The sequence below is a fragment of the Eriocheir sinensis genome, chromosome 54, assembly GCF_024679095.1.
Source record: "Eriocheir sinensis breed Jianghai 21 chromosome 54, ASM2467909v1, whole genome shotgun sequence".
Classification (NCBI taxonomy): Eukaryota; Metazoa; Arthropoda; class Malacostraca; order Decapoda; family Varunidae; genus Eriocheir; species Eriocheir sinensis.
The window spans coordinates 1,121,776-1,137,925 of NC_066562.1; the positions used below are offsets into that span (position 1 = coordinate 1,121,776).

Here is a 16,150-nt window from a genome sequence, read left to right on the forward strand (position 1 = left end):
ATAACTACTATGCAAAAATGAAATCGGTGGAGGATCGCCCATGCCTTGCCGTTATCCCATTTTTCCGTCAGGCGCCATTTGTATGATCTTGATCTTGATGTCACAGGTGGCTTAAGATTGTATGACTAAGGAGCAGTACAAGCTACATAAAAAATCATATTAGAAAAACATATCCATGTGTTCATTATTAATTATTAATATTAGTGAGAATAATGGAGTAAATATGATAACAGAAACTGTACATCATGAGTCTTGTACGAGGAGTTATTTCGCGCAATCCCAGCCTGGCCGCCATTTGCTTTGTTTGAAAACCACACAACCACACCCAAACAACGAACAGCTGCATGCTGCATGTCACCAGAACCGTGTGAATTGTGTCTTGCCTAGTTGTCTGTCATAACCTATGAGTGATGGTGAGAATAATATGCTTATTATGATGTCAGAAGCTGTACATAATCAGTATGTATGAGAAGTTATTTCGCGCAATCCCAGCCCGGCTGCCATTTGCATTCTTTGAAAACTCACACAACCACACCCAAGCAACAAACAGCTGCATGCCGCGTGTCACCAGAACCGTGTGAATTGTGTCTTGCCTAGTTGCCTGTCATAACCTACGAGTGATGGTGAGAATAATGTGCTTATTATATCAGAAGCTGTGCATCATCAGTATGTTTACGGGGATGTATTTCTCACAACACCAGCCCGGCCACCATTTTCATTGCTTTACTCAAGGACACTTGTCAATTCAAGCAGTAAAATTTACACCACTTTAAGAACTTTTTTTTTGCAAAATATGTTAAAGTGGCAACACAGCTAGTGGAAATAGTTGCCAGATACTCACACTCGCCCTCTGACTACATACGAGCAGGAATAGTTCAAACATGTGGTGCTAAAAGATCATGATTACCGGAACAATCGCCGCCTCTCCAGCCGTGGCGATGCGATCGTTCATGAACGATCACCGTAATTCAAGGGTTAGTGTTTGCCCTTCACAGCTTCATGTGGTGTAAAAAAATTTTAATTTTAAATTTAGATGATACAAGGCTTTATTCAACTCATAACTTCATACTCATCTGTCAAATGAAATTATTACTGATTATAAATTGAGACACTAATTCACTTTTATCCACTGAAAGACTGCTAACATACCTCTCCTAATCCCTCCTCAGAAGGGTTCTAGTCCTTTGTGACAGAATCCTGTATCACTCTTGAGTCCAAATCCAGCCTGTCAGCATGGCTCTCCTTTATATTCTTGTGTCTCCCTAGAGCCAATTCTTCGCCTAGACCTTGGACACTCTCCAATTGACTCCTCGGCAGTTTAGAGAGTTTCATGCTTAAGGTATCCCACAATTCTCCAGGGTCCACCAGAGTATCAAGCACTTCAAATCGATTTGAGACTGTCACTCCATACTCCTGAGCACATGCCTTGTCTCTCAGTTTCTCAAGATGGAACCCCGGAGGGCTGCATCTTGACATTTTCTTGGACCTGATGCATATCCTCAGTTTTTCAACAAGTCTGTGGTTGATTAAAATGAACACAGCACTCCTGAAAACCCCACAAATCTGGAGGTGGTAAAGAAAATAATTTACTTCTAAGGATAATATAAATCCCATCTTGTAGGATTAAGTTAATTCAAACAACATAAATCTGTTTGTCTCAAGCAGTCATTGTTCAGCATGAGTAATTACCTTTCTCTTCCAGTATTTTCTTCAAGAGTACAACAAGCTGCTTGAGACTGGAAACAGCTCATCAAAAATCAGTCTGGCCGTGAAGGGCTACGGCTCTCTCTCAGGAGCCTGCCTGTTACTCCTTTCCCCGCAGGAGGTTCACACAATGTTCTTGGAGGTCCTGTCTGCCTCTCATCATGCCTTTTATAAGTAAGTATAAAAGTAGCTTGGATTCTGGACATTCATTATTGCAGCTAGTGATAGTTTTTAACATGTATCTAAATAGCTTTACATCATTTATTATCAGAACTTATTACTAAGTTCTTGGGTTTTTAGATTTGTAGTTTTTTATTTGAACTCATACGTATGTATTATTTATTTGTTTTGTTATGAAGGTGTCATAGAGGCTATTTTTTTCTAGCATGTAAATTTTGCACAATTAGCAAATAAACATTACAGGACTTAAAATATAAAACAACATCCCTCACTGTTTAATTATGTTTTCTTGTTTTTAAGGTCCAATGAGATGCTTGAAGACAGGCTTTCTAGTCTGCCAAGTTATATTGAGTCATTGGCTGACATCATTCGCAACATGACCACAGTAAGTTGATTGTCCTGTTCAGAAGAGGGTAAATTTCTGAGGATAGTGAGAGGGGAATGTAACCAAAAGAATGCTCTACAGTGCACTGATTTGCACGTTTGGTTCACAACTAAGGTCCCGAATTCTATCCAGGTGGAGTGGAAATGGACTGATCTGATCTCCCAACACTCTTGCCTCTGTTACCTTGCACTTCTTAGATAGTAGGTACACATAAGGTGTCGTGGCCTGCATCCTCGGGAGGTGACCCTATCCTCTATGTCTTCAGTCACAGCACATGTCTGTGACATCATAGTGTGGGGAGGGATGTGTGAATGGACCTTACTTTCACAAAACAGCCAAGGGTATATTTTTGATTCTCTATTATACAAGAAATACAGTGAAAGGAATAGGGTTAATCAGTGACCCTGGTATTGCCAGTGGATGTTCCACAATGACTCTGGTCCACATATCTTCCTAGTACCCAGTATTGAAAAGCAATGGAGCAAGGACACAGCCCTGCCTCACTCCCGCATTAATGGAAAGAAGCTGGACAAGCCTCACAGCACTCTCAGTTCCAGAATACAGGCCAGTCAGCAAGCCAATAGTCCTTACAGGATGTCATCAAGTCACAAAAGATCCCAGATTTTTTTTTTTTTTTTTTTTTTTCTTTTTTTTTTTTTTTTACATTGCAGCCTATTGCGCCGGTAGGCTTCTTCCTGGTGGATCCTGATGGTCGGTCCAAGGCTTCTTTCCGGTAGGTCCTGATGGTCGGCCCAGCCCGTTCTGGCGCAGGCGAGTGTTTATAGTGGCGCCATCTTGCATTGGCTCATGCTGCCCTCCCAGGGCTCATCTTTGATCCTAGAATCTAGAGTCCGGGTTGATAGGTGGTCTTCTGGACAGCATGTGGGTAGTTTTAAGCCACTCGGCGGCGGCTGAAAAATCCCAGCTTGGTGGCACCGGGCGGGGATTGAACTCGCGTCCTCCTGAACACGAGGCCGTTACTTTGACGACTCAGCCACCGCCTTGCGACTGTTCATCACCACTGCCAACACTTCATTCTTGTTCGGCTTTTTTGTGGTCTCGGTTGCAAATTTGGCATATCATAAAATCAGAAGATGCAAAATTGGAGGGAGTACCATGTATGGATTTTTTGTGTGTGTGATTTCTATCAAACCCCAATAAACTGTCCGTCTCTGGACATTCCTATCTCTCCTGCGGTCGGTACACACCAAGGTGACATTATTATACTATTGAAGAATTTGACCATGATAGTTCGACAGTTGTTAAAGTAGTTCCAATGAATAATAAAAATCATTATTCTCAATAATTTGCTTAAAATAGTTACATATAAAGGTTACCTATAAGTGAATGCTTCAGATCAGTATTGGCATCGTGGAAAATGTGCAACAGATGGCCCTGGCCCTTGTGGAGAACTTGCCCTCTGTGTCAATGTACAGACTGTTCCTGGCTTACCGGGCACTCTTCAAGTTGTTCTTTGTGATGAGAGGCAAGGCTGAATATTTCCAAGACTTCATACACTCCTTCGGTGAGTCATCAGCAGCATCTGTAACTAGTATTAGTCCCAGCGCTTTTCACTTCCTTCTATATGGTGTTAGCATGCTTCATCTTGCTCTGCCAAAGTTTTTTTTTTTTTTTTTTTTTTTTTTTTTTTTTTTTTGTGCTGTGACATACAATTTTTAGGTTGCTTCTCCTGTTACTTTGGTTGTTCATCTATTAATGTATCCAGTTATTGCTTATATTCCTATTGCCAGCTTTTAGTGATCACAACTCTTGTAAACATAATGATGATCAGCCCAAGTCCAATTCTTATTTATACTTTTAATTGTCAAATTTTGGTTTGCACAACTTGTATTGAGCAGATGCTGTACATAACCTTGCTACCCAAACAAGAATAATTCATAAATGTGTAGCAGATTGTGTTATCTATTCCATTTTTCAGTGTACAAGTCAATCATTCACACCTGCTCACATCCCCCGGAAATCGAGCCACTGGAGAAGGATGGTGAGTTTTGGAAGAAGTCCCCTCAGAAGTGGGAGGGAGTGAAGGATGAAGCCGTCACCTACAGAAGCTACCTGCCACTCTGGAAAGCCCTGATGATGCCTGAAAAAGTGGGGAGTATGAAGGTTCCAGGTAAGCACATGTAAACCTGAAGTTTTAGTTATATAAATCTTTCTTATGAAATGCTTAACCCTCTCACGCATGATGACGCGTTTCACATCATCAAGGGTAAAAGGTCCTGGCGCACAATGACGTGAAGTGCGTCATAAAAGTTTAAAAAATTGATTATAAATTAAGTTTTCAGTGAAAGTGCGTCAAATTTAGGAGTGTCATTTGTTTGGATAAGTTTCTTAATGGTAACATATGACAACCTTTCTAAGGAGCGTAGATGAGGAGCGTGGAACAATTTTTAGTTGTTAGCCTACTCTGATGGGAGAGGAAAAAAATAGTTTTCTTCATGTAACTCAGGAACTAATAGACGTATGAGGATTTTGAGGATACCATAAGAATTCTCACTAAATTCTGCTTCGAAATATATATTCAGCTTCAAAAGTTGGCCCACACAATTTCGAGCTAGCGAGTGGAGAAGAGTTGGTACTTAGGATTTATTGTCTACAATACTCTATACGGAGACTTGAAACGAGTTTATATTGTTTTTATATTTATATTTTCCTCTATTTTTATTTGTGCATGTTCTAGTACAAGTCTTTATGAAGCAATTGATACCAAATTTATTGGGGTACGATATATCTGTGAGGGTAAAATACGTCCGGGAATGTGGAGTATCACTGCGGCAAAAAAGGCCGGTCGGGCTGAGAAATGCATGGTGAGTGGAACAGAAACTTATTGGAAACTTACGGTGTGCAAGAAGGTTAAATATAAAATTACGTGGAATTCTGTTTTGGTATTTGTTTATCAATTAGCAAAGAGTGAAATTTTAAAATTTCCCTGATAAGCTTGCTTTTCAAAGTGAAAAAAATTATAGCCATACCTTAACATCTGCAGATTTAACATCCTCAGTTTTAAATATCTGCAGGGTAGCCTGAGGATATTAGCAAGTTAAAGATCTGGATATTGTTACGTCACCAGTGTCACCACTGGAATGGTCAAGGGGTCTTGGGAAAAGTTACCAAAAAATACAAGACAAAAACAAAACTGAGTTGGTTTGGCCTCAAACACCAGGTTCTTTTCCCCTTAACCCCTTCAATCCAGCGACGCCGACGTCAGTGTCCGAAGGGCGTCCAACATCATCACCATTAGTCCTCTTCTAAACATCTTAATCTTCTTCCATTTCCTCTTAATTCTCTTCTAAACCTCTTTAAGAGGAAGTGAAAGAGGATTAAGAGGAATTTAGAGGAGGATTGAAAGGTTTAGAAGAGGATTAATCCTCTTCCATTTCCTCTTGACCCTTTCCATACTGTGATGCCGACGTCTGCGTCACAGATGGGAAGGGTTAACCGAACAACAAAAGGAAAATGAATAACTTCAACAAAGGAAATGGTCAACGGAAGTGCAAATTACTAAAGACTATATTTACTGAATTTAATTTACATTATTTACAAAAAGAAAACCCAAGATTGCCGAAGCTACACAGTCCTTCAAAAACATGAAACAGATAATACACAAAGCACAGAAGCACATACACTACTGACAACACGAGGGGCAGCATGACCACAAAGGCAATGTGTGGTAAACACGAAAAACACTTAAAAAATGGCACAGGTAAAAACACACAAAAATAAAAACCTTACCGTAAAACTAACAACTCTCTCCTGTAAAAAAAAAAACACGCCTGCGGGCGTGAAAAACTGCAGAAGGCACTGCAGGGAATCAAAGGGGAGATAGAAGCCGGCTCCTACCACGATGTGGACGATGTGGGGAAGAGAGCTTCTGACCCGAGGGTCAGCGCTTATATGGGGGCCGACCACTGCCCTGCCGCGGGCGGGTTGCCAGCCATCTCGCAGCGGTGTGGGACAACAGCCTCCCATGACAACTCAAAATACCCAATCAAGTACAATAAATAAATTTCCTAACCTAAACATAAAAAGGAAATATACATAATGTGTCACAGTACTCTGTAACGGACAGGAGAGACATAAATGGAAGGAATGGTCCGGGCCAACATTGACCCTGGGTCGTCAGGCGGGCAAAAATTTGAGAACCTGGGTGGTAACTAGGCCTCGCTCCCTAACCGGAAATCTTCGGTATGGAGGCAGTTTCTAAATTTAGTCTGGGTCAGCATGGGTGGAAATTCCAGAGAACAAAGGGTCACACAGCAGGCCAAGTGGGTGACCCCACCGTGTCAGTGGAAAAAAAAAAAAAAAAAAAAAAGGCACAGAAGAGGCCCAGCCATAACAATACACATTGGTTTTCTTGAGTACTTTTTTGTGACCAGCCAAAGCGCTCCCAGCTTACCACACCCCACACCGACACCCTACACACCCTCCTTCTCTCAGTAACCATGCTAATGGTTACTGTGGGACTCAGGCAAGGTCCCCCTACTGGAAACTCCATCTTACCAAAGATAATCCCTTCCTAACCCACCAAGTTCCCCTTAACCCATTCACCTAAGCTTACTTAAAGCTCTCATTGGCTGAAAAAACTGGTAAATATGAACCAAATAAAATAAAAGTCCTTTAACCCAGAGTGTAGGGGGTCATGGACCTACCAGATTACCAGATTTTCTGGATTTTCAGGAGGGGACCTCAAAATGTTCAAAACACTCCATTCCCAGAAGATTACCACATTCAGTTCGGCAATCACCAATGTTTAGTACCTGCCCCAAGGCTTTACCACAATATTTATGGCACATTTAAGCATCACATTTGCATTACATTTTCAATCAGCAGCAATCAGGAATTGTCCGCCATTTACTTTTTCAACTCAAGGGGCTTAAACATATCATACAATGCAAATTATTTACTAATAAATACTTCTTTCTGTAAAAGTCAGGCAATAAAAATAAAATTGATAATGATTACAGAACCACAAGCAGCAGCAACTGTTGCTGCTCAGCTGTTACACATAAACAAGCAGATGATGTGTTGGCGGGGACGATGCAGCATTCACCATTTCTTTTTGCTATGACTCATTAATGCTGTTGCTGCTCACAGTGTATTCATCACAGTTAAAGGCAATTTTCTTAGATAAGAAGAGTTGTCAACTTTGTACTTTCTGAACTGCAAGTAGCAGCAGGTCTTCTGTTTTGTCTTGCCTGTGTTTTAAGAGTAAAATCTGCTGTGTTTTCAGGTATGTCTGCTCCTGTGCTGACAGAAATCAGCTCAATACTTTACACAGAATATATTACCTCAACATTGGAAATTGTTGAAAAATTGGATTTGACTACATCGAGACAAGAAGAACTTGAGACAGTAAGTAGCTGTTCTTTTGTTGATGCAAGTATTTTTAGCCTTTGTTTTATGCCATCAAGTGGATCTAATTTTTTCTCCTTGACAGAATGATGGAAATGACGATGAAGTTACCACTTCAGACCCAATAGCTGGAGTGAATGCCAGGACTCCAAAAGACTTCCAGGTGAGATGCATCAGTTTCAAACATTAGTTTTTATTCCTGAAGTGTAAAAGTAAGTAAAGCGAAGAGCATGCACCTAGCTGCTTGTTGTGTCACGGACCATGTGTTTTTTGTTGCTCCTGAGCCTTTGATGGGTAGGAACCTGTTGTCCTGGGACACATAGTAGTTGTAAAATCTGGGTTATCACACTACTCTCTCCAGGTTCCCTTGGATTTATTGACAAGCCTTTCAGAAAATAAACAGCAGACTTCATTGGTTTACTTTTGCACATTCATGGCTAGAGAGATGCAAGTTATGTAAGAGGTGACTAAAAGAGATGTAGCTCCTCTGATACAGGAGCTTTGTACATAGAGTGGTCTATGTCAGGATCAGAATGTGTAATTAATGAAATAAACAAGAGTGCAGCATGCCAGCTTTGTCAACATCTTGTATGTTATTGCTGTATTGTAAGAAGAATTTCTTTGCTCTGAATATGGAAACATATCACATTGTATTATTGTACGGGAGCAAAATTTATTTTGTTCTGCATGTGGAAACTTGTTCCATATAGTGTTTACCTAATGGTTATGATTTGTCAAACTGAATGGTATGTGATTAATGAACACTTGTGGTAAAAAAGACAAGCCAAAGTTTGAACAAAGTGATGATAAAAACTTGCAATATTCTCCCATGACGCTGAAAGAATGATCAGATTTGTTTAGAGAGGTGTCATTATACTCCCCATGTGAAAGACTAAGCTGTAGGAAGTTTGGTTATCATCTGTTATATGTTTCTGGCAGGTGTACATGAATGTCGTTGCCTTGATGGAGGAAGTCTTGCCGCTGCAGTACAGGGATCAGCTTCAGCCCCATGTCAACCGCCTCTGCTGGTTCTTTATCCGCTGCTCCTCCCAACAGCCCCTCGTGTCGGCTCACTACTCCTCCCTCACCGCAGTCCTCACATGCACGCAGAAGATGTGCTACTTTGAAAAGAAGGAGGTGGATGAGTTACTCTATTTTTATCTTGCTTCATGTAAAACACTCTGGAGCTCAATCACAGGATCTTTGCACTGTAGTCAAATATGTGATAGTGTATGAAGTTTATAAAGGAATTATATTTCACCGAATCCTTGGTTGTTCTGAGGTAATTTCAATAAGCTTCTGGCCTAATATTTTTCTTCAAAATCGAATCAATAAAACGTGTGTGGTGTGGTTGGCATTTCTTGACTCAAGAAAGTTGGCTTCCCTTCCTTGCATAGCTTTGAAACTCCAGTGTTTAATGAGTTGTTGTCGTCATGGGCATTATTTTGGGCATGGGGCTGTGGAAAATTGTGCTGCTTCCCTGGCATGGCTTAGTGGAGACAGCATTATGAAAACAGAGCCAACACATGTTAGAATGTTAATAACTTTTCAAATTGAGTGCAGTAGATGCCAGGTAACTCTTATTTATTTACTTGCTTATGTGATTACTTTTTTAAGGAGCCTGAGATTGAGACATTGGTCCACCTGCTGGGCAGCTACGTGGGGGAGGTGCTGCAGCGGTGCCGGCAGTTTAGGGACCAACTCCTGGCCTCCTGCCTCACACTCATCTTCAGGCTGCCTCTCTGCATAGTGACAGAGATCTTTCCCAAGCTGATCAGTCCCTTACAAGTAGGTTGATTGTTCCTTCCATAATAAAAGAGGGTCCGCTGTACCAAGGGTTTACTGTACAGTAAAGCTTTTGAACTTCATATACCAGTTGCCTTATGATGGATTTCCCTCATTGTGCCATTCATGTATTCACTTCTCATAAGGTGTTGTATTCTTCCAGATGGCCCTGCAGCTGGGTGTAAGTTATTTGCCCCTCGCTGAAGTGTGTATAGCTGCTCTGCATGCCTGGACACGCACGCTGCCCCATGATACCCTCCACCAACACCTGCCGGCAGTGCTTCCTCTCCTCCTCCCTTACCTTTGCTCCCAAGGTGAGTGTGCTTTGCATCCAACTATTTCCCTTCACTCGGTCCTGTGAATATTCATGTTCATCATGCATTGTAATGGGTGATGAAATACTTTGAAGGTTCTTGCATCCATGCTAAACAGCATAGGAAGAAGAAATGTGTGAAAAGCATTCTCATCATAATATATTTTGTGTTTTCAGAGACGGGAGAAGCTGAAGTGGAGACCAGAATCATTACTGTCAAAATGGCAATGGCAAATCAGAGACGCAAAATTGATAAGAAGAAAGTGCTTGCTGGCAAACAGGTATTTTTGTATGAATTGTTGCCAACATTACTGTGGTGTCCAATTGTTACTTGGGGGGGTTGGCGGGATTTACAAAACAAGAACGATGAAAAGGATCTACTTTGATAATATATACATAAAAAAAAAATTGCTCAAGGCCATGAGGAAGAATGCTGAGTAAAGTGTTTTGAGAATGTGGTTCAAACATTATGAATATAAGTTTCATGACTGACAATCGTCCTTCATTTTTCATGATTCAGTTTTCGTGGTTGATATTGTGGTGTGTCAGACAGGAGAGGCTGAAAAGAAGATTGATGAATGTGGTGAAATTTGTCTCAAGTTGACTTTATTTACATTTGGTAAGGTGCACCAAGGCTTTACTATAACTTTATTTGGTTGACGGTACAATATTGAAGAGGCTACTGAATTTGAATTATGATAGATTGTACTTCATGATTTTTGGGGGTTCATAACAGCAATGAAGAAGGTGGAGTTATTGATCTGGAAGCTGATTAATAAATGTTGTTTGGATTCCTTTATGATTTCCTTTTTAAGGACATAGTGAAGAAGGTGCTGGCATAAACCCTGAAGCTGGATGTTGATTTATAGGGATGATTCCTTTATGATATCCACAGGTTGATGACACAGCAATGAAGAAAGTGCAGTTGTCAATCCTGCAACTTATAGGTGGCCTGAACCCCAGCCTGGGTCAGTATGTGATCCCCCAGGACCCGGACTCCCTGGCTGCAGCAACTGTGCGTTGGGATTGCCAGAAGCACATCAGATTTGCTCTGCCATTCAACCAAACCAAAATAGACATACACCTAGGTAAGGATTAGTAAACCCCTTTGCTGCAATTGGATCGGATTTGGCCTTCACTGGTAGCCTGGTGACATATACTTCCAGGTCTTTCTCTGCCTCTGTGGTGGATAGTGGAGTGTTTCCCATGTGGTATTGGTATGCTGGATATCCCCTCCCAAGGTGCATCACTATATTTTTCTTCATTGAACTGTAGCAGCCACTTGTTGCTCCACTCCTGTAGGTTGGTGATGTCTTCTTATTGGAAATCTGCATCCAAGGGGTTAAAGCATATCAAATTTCCCCTCTCACAAACCATGATTGACATTTAGCTGGGGAATAAAGAAAATGGTAGGTTTATGAATTTCCAAAGAGTGCAGTTTAGTAATATTGATACCTTATTTCCCGCCATATAAGATGTACCAGAGTATAAGACGCACCTATAATTTGGCAAGACATGCTAAGAAAAAATTAAAAACTCCACATTTTCATTGAACTTAATGTATATGCAGTATTACATTTGGCCACTTTACTTACAATTATGACTATGATACCATATGTTGCTCTGTGTTCAAAGTGTTCCAATGTTGGTTGAAGAATTACAGTGCTCTTACCCCTTGGACCTGTGACTTTGAAATTGTAAAAAAAGGGTTGATTGGTAGATTCACTCACTGTGCAGCGTGCAGGCAGTACCTTTCGCCAAGCTACTGGGGGAACCAATCACACGGGGATGTTACGTTCAATGGGCAGTCTTGGTGCAGATCTCTGGGTTTGGGTCTTGGCAACCAGACTGTAACAATTCTTGGACTTTCGTTGTACCCATGCAGGTACTCCCCCTGGTAGAACAGGAAATCAAAGTTTGAGTGTATTGTAAGATGATTGAGAATAATGTAATAAAAAAATTATATACATATCAGAGCAAATTGAGGGGTATCCTAATGCTGTCAAGGGGTTTTGGTATAGATGAATGGAAGAGGTTAAAGTAGACAGCAGGGATGTACACAACTGAAAACAAGAGATTGAAGTTTCAGAAAGCTTCAGCATATGTGAAGTATCAGAGCTTATTTCCTCCTCTTTCCTCAGATGATCTCCTCCCCAGAGTTGTGGATCTCGCTTTAAATTCAAGTGACAGACAGACAAAAGTTGCAGCCTCAGAACTCCTCCATTCCACCATTATTGTCATGATTGGCATAGGTAATGTCGACAAGTTTTCTGTAACCTAGAATTTAGGGCATATGTGTGATATGTGTTTGCTCTGAGGAGTGTTATGTGTATAAAAATTGATACATGTGGTTTGATACAAGAAACCTGCAGGAGATGCAATAAATAAATAGAAATTGCACTTTGAATGTGTGTATTTATGTGACGTAGAGGCTGTAAGCTGTCTCCCCTTGATGTTCAGTGCAAGAGTTGTGTTCTTATTAGCCACAGCTCCTAGCCAATAACTCCAGTCCTTGCTACATCTCATTTTGCATGGTTCAATATATTTTACTTTCCTTTCTTTACTTACCACTTTTTCCCCAGTCCTCTATAAACACCAAGACAACATTCCTTCTTCTCATATAACTTTGCTGTTTCATATCTGAGATGTGGCACTTTATGGCCCGGTGCTGGGATATAATCATTACAACACAATAACTCAATAACTCTCTCCAGGTTCTCAACAGCAGCGAGAGGTCCAAGAGGGGGACTCCATGGCCCTCCTGTACCACCACATTTTCAAGGCCATGCTGCAGCTTGCCTGTGACCCTGACCAGGTCACTCGCCAACTCTTCGCCACACTTGCCTTCCAGACCATCCACTGGTTCACCAACAACACTAACTACGAAAACCCAGACACTGCAGTGCTCTTGGAAGCCATAATGGTAATCCCTTTCTCACAGCAAGAGTGTTCTAAGTTTAATGAATTCAAGTTTAAAAGGTATTGAAAAAAATGGTTATCAGATAGGGTAGTGGATGAGTGGAACTAATTAACCCTCTCGCACACCCTAAGTTTCCAATAAGTTTCTTTTCCACTCATCATACATTTCTCAGCCCGACTGGCCTTTTTTTGCCGCCACGATACTCTACACTTCTGGACGTATTTTACCCTCACAGATATATCATACCCCAATAAATTTGGTATCAATGGCTTCATAAAGACTTGTACTAGAAGATGCACAAATAAAAATAGAAGAAAAAATATATATAAACAATACATACTTGTTTCAAGTCTCTGTATAGAGTATTGTCGACAATAAATCTGAAGTACCAACTCTTCCCCACTTGCTAGCTTGAAATATTGTGGGCCAACTTTTTTAGCCGAATATATGTTTCGAAGCGGAATTTTGTGAGGATTCTTATAATATCCTCAAAATCCTCATACTCCTATTAGGTCACGAGTCACACAGAGAAAACTGTATTTTTTTCCTCTCCCATTAGAGTAGGCTAACAAATAAAAATTGCTCAGAGCTCCTCATCTACGCTCCTTAAAAAGGTTGCCTTATGTTACCATTAAGAAACTTATCCCAACAAATGACGCTTCCAAATTTGACGCACTTTCACCAAAAACTTAATTTTTAACCCTTTCATTACGGTGATCGTTTATATAAGTGCGCTGCCATACACCCCACCCGTACGGGGATCATATATATAATCATCACACTCTACACTCCGGGCAGAAGTAGACCGCGAGCGAATCAAAGTGACAGTGACTCTGATGACTGATATGGTAGTGACATTGACAGAGGAGGGAGGGGCAAGTAGGTAGAGAGAGAGAGGGGGGGGGGGGGAGGAGAGGAGAGAGAGGAAGAGGAAGAGGAAGAGGAGAGGAGACGCGAGAGGGGAGAGGCGAGGCGAGAGGGGAGGGGAGGGGAGAAGGGAGGGAGAGAGAGAGAGAGAGAGAGAGAGAGAGAGAGAGAGAGAGAGAGAGCGAGTGGGGTGCTTCCACGCGACACGTCACGGCCACGAGAAAATGCGCAATATTTTTGGCTGTCATAACTTTTTTATTATTATTAGGAGAGAAGTTTTATTACTCCACCATATATACTACATGAATATACAATTATTGCAAAGAAGAAAGACACCATTTCCACCTCTTTTAATCGTCTAAATTTTCCCCGTGCACAACATCCAGAGAAATATATCGCTACCCGTACTCTAAGGGTTAATCAATTTTTTAAAGTTTTATGATGCATTTCGCGTCATCATGCGCCAGGACCTTTTACCCTTTGATGATGCGAAACGCGTCATCGTGCACGAGAGGGTTAAGCTGTTGTTCAATATAAATAAAATTGCAGAATTTAAATTTATGAATTACTGAATGGAATAGGCAAATCATGATAAAAAAAACTCTTAAGCTGCTATGAGTAGGCTGTATGACCTACTCTTCATTTTAAAGGATTTTTGTCTATTTTAAAGTGGAGGAGTATTGCAGAGATAACTATTGTAAGAAACTGGTGTGTCTTTGGCTAGAGTGGAATAGTGACAGCCAACAATCCAGCCTTGAGGGACATCAGTGCACAGTGCTTGGCAGAGTTTGTCAAGTGGTCACGCAAACAGTCCAGAGGGAGGGACAGTGCATCGCTGAATATCAAGTCTATACTTAAGAGGATCTTTTCTCTCTGCAAGCATCCAAGTGCCTTCAAGCGCCTAGGTGAGGGCAACAGTGTACTGTGGGTTGTCGTACATAAGTCATGTAATCAAATCTGTTGAATATTTTGGTGCCAAGTATAAGGGGCTGACTTCAGTATGGATGCTACCCTCCTAAGGGTTAAATTTATTCTTCAGTATTACATATTATTGGGAAGGGGATGTTACATTAATTCAAGTTTTGAATGTCAGATGGCATGCAGCTCACCCAGCTGTTCATTCTCCCTTTCCTGCTGATTAATAACTGGGTATCTAGGGAAACCAGTGGGAGATAAACTGGTCACCCAGTTGTTACACTAGCTGAGTGTCCCAGGGCAGTGGGTTTTTACCCACCACAGGCTCAAGGGCTAATGTGCCAGAGTTGAGCTGCAAGGCCATGCACAGCTATCAAGTATGCTCCCATTATTAATGGACAGATATTCATTATATGAGTATATAGTCAGACCTTAAGTTTAAAATCAAGTGGATCTTCTCTTTCTGCAAGCATCCAAGTGCATCCACATGCTTGGCAACAGAAATCTACCACTATTTAAGTCTCATTCCTGAACATCTTTGGCACCACATTCCCTGCTAAGAATAGAAATCAGGTGGGGAGGGGGGGGGGGGATGGGCATTCTTCACATTAACATCTCTGTAACTATGCACTGTAGCACATGTTCAAGCATATCTATGGAAAGAAGAAGGCAAATACTATATGACTGGCTTATTGTCATTGCAATATCTCATGTTGACTGAGTAAATGTGATAAAAATATTTCATATGTAATATTCTATTTTGCCATCATATCTCGAAACAGAAACACTATAATAATATATTTAATATAGTTGAGTATATTATTTCTCTCAGTCACTATCACGTGGAGGTTGTGACAGAAAACTCGGCAAGACGCAATTCACCCTGTTCTGGTGACTCACGGCATGCAGCTGTTTCACATATGGGGGTGTGGTTGTGTAGGACGTGGGGTGCGCAAGAACAGCCCACTGTATGATGTGAACCAATGAAAAAGTTACAGTGGAGTGTGGAATAGTGTTGGAACATGTATCGTGAGCGAGAGATTCAAAATTGATTAATTGTCGTGGCGATGATGTAGCACCACCAGCACGAAATGCACAGCATCACTGCGACCACATAGCACATAGACTTCTTCTTTCCATAGATATGCTTGAACATGTGTTACAGTGCATATTTACAGACATGTGGAGGGGAAGAGCCCCCCACTCCCCCTGCCTGATTTTTATTCTTTGCAGGGAAAGGGTTAAGCTATTCATATAACACCGTCTCCCATATATGTTCATAGCATAATATTTCTGCCAGGTGGGTGCTTGGCCTGGAACAGCATATACCGGGAGGTGAGAGAAGATGCCACTGCAGTTGACATCTGGGCTCTGGAAATACTGAATCACTTGATGTTGGCCTTGAACTTGGCCCAGGCAGATGACCCAGCCTTGGGCACCCATGAGCAGACCAAACAGGCAATTCTACACATGAAGCGCATCCTTGTAGTGAAGAATGAGTTGTTTTGGAAGGTCAGTTCACTGTGTTGCATAGTTGTCATTTTATTCATCATCATCTCTTCAGCCATTACTATATAGTCAGATTCAGCTATGAAGTCCGGTTGGGTGGAACCCTTAGATAGGGGGTCACCTTACCATAGCAATGCAAAAGCTTATTTAATGTTCACAGAATGTTTGAGACACAATTTCAAATAGTGTGTAGCTTACATAT

At 41.2% G+C, this 16,150-nt stretch overlaps 1 protein-coding gene across 3 annotated transcripts in view; it reads left to right on the forward strand.

Moving 5' to 3' along the window:
* LOC126983497 (DNA-dependent protein kinase catalytic subunit-like) overlaps window positions 1-16,150 on the forward strand; it is a 96,328-nt gene that overhangs the window by 13,362 nt on the left and 66,816 nt on the right. For all 3 annotated transcript variants that reach the window (XR_007735943.1, XM_050836243.1, XM_050836242.1), the window contains exons 7-21: window positions 1,703-1,878; window positions 2,185-2,269; window positions 3,626-3,794; window positions 4,209-4,400; window positions 7,518-7,639; window positions 7,725-7,802; window positions 8,579-8,776; window positions 9,257-9,427; window positions 9,588-9,738; window positions 9,915-10,018; window positions 10,633-10,825; window positions 11,879-11,989; window positions 12,452-12,660; window positions 14,249-14,429; window positions 15,740-15,951. Coding sequence is in view for 2 of the 3 variants with exons in the window: in XM_050836243.1 (XP_050692200.1) it covers window positions 1,703-1,878; window positions 2,185-2,269; window positions 3,626-3,794; window positions 4,209-4,400; window positions 7,518-7,639; window positions 7,725-7,802; window positions 8,579-8,776; window positions 9,257-9,427; window positions 9,588-9,738; window positions 9,915-10,018; window positions 10,633-10,825; window positions 11,879-11,989; window positions 12,452-12,660; window positions 14,249-14,429; window positions 15,740-15,951 (2,352 nt within the window). In the remaining variant the exon portion in view is untranslated. The remainder of the gene's footprint in view (window positions 1-1,702; window positions 1,879-2,184; window positions 2,270-3,625; window positions 3,795-4,208; window positions 4,401-7,517; window positions 7,640-7,724; window positions 7,803-8,578; window positions 8,777-9,256; window positions 9,428-9,587; window positions 9,739-9,914; window positions 10,019-10,632; window positions 10,826-11,878; window positions 11,990-12,451; window positions 12,661-14,248; window positions 14,430-15,739; window positions 15,952-16,150) is intronic.